The following is a 7,122-nucleotide window of genomic DNA, read 5'->3' on the forward strand; positions in this document are numbered from 1 at the left end:
AATATATTGTTAACTTTCCCAGATAGGTCCAAATTTGGACATACACACACACACACACACACACACACACACACACTCTTAAATAAGCCTAGCATATAGAATGTGATAAAAGAAAAAAAAAAAAGAACATGAAGCTTAGAGTCAGATGGTCTGTGTTTAAGTTGCGCCCTGCAATTTTCTCGCTGAATTATCTACATCTCTAAAGTTCAGCCTTCTCATCTATACAATAAGGATAGTAAACAGATCGCGGTCTGTTCTACATTGACCACACATTCCAATTACCTGGGACTAAGGACTTTTCCAGGATGAGGAATTTTCAGTGCTAAAACCTACAAAGTCCCAGGCAAACAAAGGCACCCTATTTGTTGTGAACATCAATACAACAAATGTAAAAATTTTACGACAAATGTTAAAATAAGCACCTAAGATATTTCTCGCTAAATATCAAGTTTCTCCCTACAAACACAGGTGTCAATCTGTAGCATGTATTTTGTACGCCCACCAGTGCTACACACTTCCCCTGGCCACGCTCACTTACTAGTGTTCCTGTTCTTATCTCTGAAATCCACACAAGCAGGAGCTGAGAAGCTGCTCCCGACAGCCCTGGACACACAGGCAACTAGGCACTGGGGTGAAGTAAGAACTCAGTTTGGTTGGGGCGCGCTGCACTGTATGATTTATTTTGCCTCCTATCCGAAGTTGCAGAATTATTCTAAACAGTCAGTAGAACAGAGTGCAGGAGGTCAATGTTGAAGCCCTTGGGTCATTTTTCAAAATATTCTTATTTGAAGTAACAACCACGAACTGACACTCATGACAAGGTAGAAAGAACACGTGCTTTTCCTTTGCGGTGTCTGTCCACGATGACGTATTCAGGTCCACTAATCTCCTTTTCATCCCATTTAACCAAAGGGGACAATACATTCTACTGCTCCATTTAGCTATTCATGTCAAAGTGATGGCTTTTCATGAAGCAAAATCCATCATGCCCGACATCTGTGACCCTCCGGAGATCCATTCTGTCACTCTCTCTCCCCATCATGTTGCCGTGTCCCCTTGCCTCCTCCTGCCCTCTCTGCCCTCGGCTCATGGCTCATTCTTTATCAACCAGACAGAAGCAGTAGAGAAACCCTCGGTGCCACTAACACCCGGGGTCCTTACCTCAGTTTGCTAATCTCTGGTTGAGGAAGGACTTGAGTGCAGCCCACGACAGGGAAAAGGGTAAAACGACTGTCTCGTGTTTCAATTTAATTAGACAAATGCTTATGGAGCACCTGCTATCTGGACAGATTAGTGTTAAATGCTATCAAACACTAAAAAATGAATAACACACAATCCCTGACATTATGAAAAGAAGGGAAGGCGAGCCTGAAAAAGATACAAAGCAGGATGCGAGGAGCAGCAGGGAAGAAGCACGCGGTGCTTCCAGATGGCCACATCACGTCTATTTGCAGAACAGACCTCACAGAGGGGACAGGTGTCCCACACCTTGAACTATGCACAGGATTAAGGCCAAATATGGAGAAGCAGCATTTTAGTAGCGTAACAAAAGGGAAGAGAGTTGGGTGTGTCTAAAGAATGAAAGTCGCAGTTTTAACAAAATTTGTCAGCATCAAGGGAGTAAGTAAAGTAAAAAATGTGAATGAAAATTAGGCTGTGATCAGAACGTAGAACACCTTGGATGACAGAGTTAGTGAGTCTTAACATTATTCTGGTAGCGGTAGGAAGAAAATAGATGTTAAACAGGAGGATGACACACCAGCCCAGCTTTCAGAAGAGGAAGCAGGAAAAACTGATGGGTTAGGAGGAGAGGACTCGTCTGAGAGCAGCAGAGCAGACTGGAGAGTTTCACTCAAATGAAATGAGAGTAACAACGGCCTCCAAAGAGACAGAGGCCAAGGATGCATGTGGCCATTAGGAAGAGAAACCTACTGGGAAGTCTATTAACAAGCCGTGCGTGGGTGCGTGTGTGTGTGTGTGTGTGTGTGTGTGTGTGTGTGTGTGTGTGTGTTAATATTACTGGGGGAGAAGAGTGGAGACGGACATACTCCTTTACTGAACAACCATATACTAAATGTCTAGGACATGTCAGACACACAAAATACAGACATCAAAAGTGTGCTCCCTCCTCCCTTAAGAAAACATGCTAGTTGGATCACAGTATAAAGAGTAATTCCAACCCGATGTGATTACAGTTAAGAAGTACATAGATACCTAGACTAGTGGGTTGATAAACATCAGAGAGCTAGAAGGAAAAGAAAAGGCCAACCAAGAACACTCTAGAAAATCCCCAAGTGTGTCACAAGACAGTAAAATGTTAGGAAACTTTAGCAGAGGCCCAATGGCCACCTACTCTCTCCAAGGTTGCCCCTTCCTTTGTTTTCGGCAATTTTTAGTAATAGCACCTAGACTGCTTTTTTCAGAGAATATACAGGGCAACCATTTAAAATTATGTTGTTTGCTGATTAGAATGTGAGCTTCATTACATCTTGTTCACCATTGTACTCAATAAATATTTCATGAATGAATAAATTAAGGTATTATCATTGTTAAAACTTGTTCTTCCCCTTCTCAGAATCTCTGTCTCCTGTTCTCTCTCTCTCTCTCTCTCACACACACACACACACACACACACTCACCCCCCCACTCCTCACTGGCAGGTTTTTCCTTGAGGAGGGCAGAAGGTAAACAGGGTGGGAAGAAGGTAAACGGGGTGGGAGAGAGAGCAGAGGCATCGGGGCAGACTGTGAACTCCTACTAGTAATTTTTTTTTAAACATTTACTTACCTATTTTCTTTCATTGGACATGTTCATAGCATAGAGTTTGCTGTTTCAGTGCATGCATATATTGTATAATGATCTAATCAGAATAGTTAGCATATCTATCACCTGAACATTTGTCATTTCTTTGTGGTTGTAACATTCAAGATCCTCCTTCCTGGCTATCTTGAAATATACAATACAATATTATTGTCTTTTGTCACCTTTGAGCACCAGAACTTACTCATCCCATCTAACCATATCTTCGTAACTTTGTACTGGTCGACCAACCTTTCACATTCCCATCTCCCCCCCGCCCCACCTCACTTTCCTTGCCTCTGATAACCACTATTCTACTCTCTATTTCTTTCTCTCTTTCTTTTCCTTTTTAATTTGTTTTTCTTAATTGACCCATGATAATTGTATGTATTTATGGAGTACAACATGATATTTAGGTACATTTATGCTGTGTGCAATGATCATATCAGGGTGCTTAGTATATCCATCACCTCAAGCGTTTGTCATCTCTCTGTGCTGGGAGCATTCAACATCCTCTCAACTAGCTACTAAAGTTACACAGAAATTTGTTGTTGACTGTGGCCTCCCTATATTGCTACAGAACATTGGATATTATTCTTCCTGTCTGTCTACACTTTGTATCCACTAATCATCCTCTCTCCATCTTCCCCTCCCCTCTCCCCTTACTAGATTTTAAATGAAATATTCTAGCTTTCCCCTCTAATATTACAACTACTTCTCCTCCTTTGTATGAGAACAGTACTCATTATATACTTATATATATTTGCATTTGAATGCTGAGACAGCTTAACAAATTATTGGGTTATTAATAGGGAACCTCTAACATCAGAATTACTCAGCATAAACAAGATTTAGGACAAGTTGCATTACTCACCTGTTACAAGAAATGACAATGACAGTGGTAATTAGGATAACAACCAAAAATAAAACTGTCCCTCCAGCCATGAAGAGGACAGATTGGTGATTGGTTTTACCTAGGAGAAAAAAATATATAGCAGGAATTAAGAATTCAACTAAATCCAGAAAAAAGGAAGGTGGGAAAATGGGGAAAAGGTATATTAATCATCATAGAGTAACAATTAAAAGCAAAGAATCCATTTTTTAAAATAGGATGAGCTTAGTCTTCCAAATATCTCTGACTCCTCACAGATTTTTATTAGCTCCTTGATTAAGCCGGATTTAACACCTAAAAAGAGCGAGAATTTAGAGCATATGTTCAACACAGATATCACTTCATTCTAATAAGCTCATGATCACGTACAAAAAATCCTTTGTAGGCTGGAAAAAAAGCTATTAAAACAGTTCCATAAATGAAGATGGAAAACTTGTTACTCCAACTCCATGTTTAACTGGAAATTTACAATGGTCCAGGAATCTGAACTACTCATCCGGGGTCTTTCTCTATCGGGGTAATTGACCTCCAGCAAATTCCTGATGCTTCATTGTAGGTGTTTCTCCATCTATCAAGTAATGACAGTGACAGCAGCTCTAATTATATCACATAATTGTGGTGAGAATCTAAGAAGTCAATATTCAAAAGACGGATGAATCACTGTTCCAGTAAGATCTCCTCTGGAGGAGATCCCAGGGAAGTCAGAGACCATTTGCTCTTTCGGTTATGTCCTCCTGTCCACGGTACACCTCGCCCACCTGCAGCCACAGAGGACTCCATTAAGTGCTTCACACATAGGAGAAATTCCATCAATATCTGCTGCTGGAGGGAATGGGATTGGATTGAAACCTAACAGTTGTCTTTATTGTCATCTCTCTTTGGGACAGCAAACTTGCCGATCTCCCCCCACAGGAGGAGCCAGGCTGTCAGAAGACAGATCCCTCCCTCATGATACTGAAGCTCAGATGCTTTTCCTGTGATTCCCAGGCTATCTGAAATCCCATTGCAACCCGAAAATCAAGCTCCTCAACCAATTCATTGCCATCTTTTTCTCAGATATATTTTTCTTTCTAATCCGCTAAGTAGGTGCAATTTTTTCTTCGTGATAAGAACCCAAAGTCTAAACCCACTCATTCTTTTATAGGCTCTACTGTAAAAAGAAACTAAAACAAATAAAAAATGTTATTTTTATTTTTAAAACTTTTACCCTAGATTCCACATATAGGTGAGATCACAGAGTATTTTTCTTTCTGTGCCTGGCTTATTACACTCAACATAACATCCTCCAGGGTCATGCAGGCTGCTGCACATGACAGGATTTCCTTTTTGTTAAGTCTGCATAGAATTCCATCGTGTACATATCCCACACTCTCTTCATTCATTCATCTGTTGATGGAAACTTAGGTCACTTACATACCTCGGCAATTGTGAATAATGCTTTAATGAACATGGGTGTTCAAATATCTCAAGACACTGATTTTATCTCCTTTGTATATGTACCCAACAGAGGAATTGCTAGGTCATATGACAGTTCTATTTTTAATTTTTTGAGGAACCTCCAAATTGTTGTACATAGTGGTTGTACCAATTTACATTCCCACCAGCAGTGTACCAAGGCTCCCTCTTCTCCAGACCCTCACCAAAACTTGTTATTTCTTGTCCTTTTTGATAATAGCCATTCTAACAGGTGTGAGGTGGTATCTCATTGTGGTTTTGATTTGCATTTACCTGATTATTAGTGATGTTGAGAATCTTTCCCTATGCCTTTTGGCTAGTTTTATGTCTCCCTTGGAAAAATATCTATTCAGGTCCATTGCCTGTTTTCAAATTTGTTTTTTGTGATGTTGTTGTTGTTGTTGTTGTTGTTGTTGTTGTGATATCCAGCCATTTGAATAGCATCTTTTCTTATACCTGTTGTCTAGTTTTATGTCTTCTTTGGAAAAATATCTATTCAGACATTGTTTTTGGTTCTGATATCCTGTCATTAGTGACAGCATAGATTAACCTAGAGGACATTGTGCTATGTGAAATAAGCCAGACACAGAAAGACAAATACTGTATGATCTCACTTGTATGTGAAATCTAAAAAAAGTCGAACTCATAGGTGCAGAGAATAGACCAGTGGTTGCTGGGAGCTAGGAGGTGCAGAAAATGCATCAAATGCAGGCGAAAGGGCTCAAACTTTGGGGATGAACAAGCTCTGGGGATCTAATTTACAGCCTGGGTGGTGATGGATGTATTAGTTAATTTGATTATGGTAATCATTACACATTGTTTATATATATCGAATCATCACATTGCATACCAAATATATTCAATCTTAATGTGACAATTGTATATTTAAAAGATTTTTAAGAGCAATAGGTTTCTAGTATTTTCCAAATTTTCTAAATGATGTTTTAACTTTTGTAATCAAGGGGGGGGGAAAGCAGTACAAAAATGTAAAGGTCTGGATGCTCAAAACAGAACATCTGCCAAATTTTATTCGTTATATTTAAAGTGCAGGATGCAGAGACCTTCTTAGTAGCAGACTCAAAATCCTTGAGAATTAAGATGACATTCTTTATTAAGCTCTACATTATGTGGGCTTAGAAAAAGAATCCACTTGAAAGTACAACCATTTGTGTCATGCTGTTTAATTATAAATTCTGACTTCAAATGCATTTTGAAACATGTTACTATTTTTCACCTGTCCTAGTAATATTTGACCTGCTGGAATTAGATCTGTTTATTCATTCAGTCATTAAACACAGTATTTTACAGTGTACCATGTACCTGGTACGATAGATAACGTGGCGGATAAAAACAAATTTGATACCTGATGTAATGGAGCTTATATTGTTTTTGAAAAGTCCTAAACAATTTTAAAACAGGAGTGAAACAAGAATTTTTCCTTAAGAAATGAGTAAAATCACAGGGGTCAGATATTCAGTCCCACTCCAGAGATGCTGCAATCTAGAGCATCCCAGCCTGTAGTTGGTACTGATTCTCACTCCTTTTCCTGCCTCTGCTGCTTTCATGTGAATGTCCAGAACTTAAAATCAGGCCTGTGTAGCCATGCACCTTGCTGGGTCCTGTATGGCTGGGGGGAAAGAGAAAAAGGAAAAAGGAAAAGGAAAGGAGGCAAATGGGTATGGATGCTTTGGGGAGTTAATCAATAGTTCATAACCTTCACTTTTTTCCTTAAGCTCTGCTAATAGAACTTAGGCTAAGTAATGCCAGCCTTCAAGCCCTTCTCTTAAAGAAAGAATTGTCTGATTTTAGGGGCCACTTTTTTGCTGGCTTTTTTCACTTACATCCCAATGCTGTGTTGATTCATCGGAGGACAAAAGTGTCTTGAACCATAAAACCATTATTTTTCCTCCCATCACAAAAGATAAATACAGTTAAAACCATTGAAAGCAAGTCAGTGAAACATATAAATGAATAAT

At 39.4% G+C, this 7,122-nt stretch overlaps 1 protein-coding gene across 1 annotated transcript in view; it reads right to left on the reverse strand.

Moving 5' to 3' along the window:
• Positions 1 to 7,122, reverse strand: part of CD226 (CD226 molecule) — an 84,018-nt gene that overhangs the window by 5,204 nt on the left and 71,692 nt on the right. Inside the window, exon 4 of the mRNA XM_008564408.1 lies at positions 3,674 to 3,773. Coding sequence (XP_008562630.1) covers positions 3,674 to 3,773 — 100 coding nt within the window. The remainder of the gene's footprint in view (positions 1 to 3,673; positions 3,774 to 7,122) is intronic.

Source organism: Galeopterus variegatus, unplaced genomic scaffold (genome assembly GCF_000696425.1).
Source record: "Galeopterus variegatus unplaced genomic scaffold, G_variegatus-3.0.2 Scaffold186, whole genome shotgun sequence".
Lineage (NCBI taxonomy): Eukaryota > Metazoa > Chordata > Mammalia > Dermoptera > Cynocephalidae > Galeopterus > Galeopterus variegatus.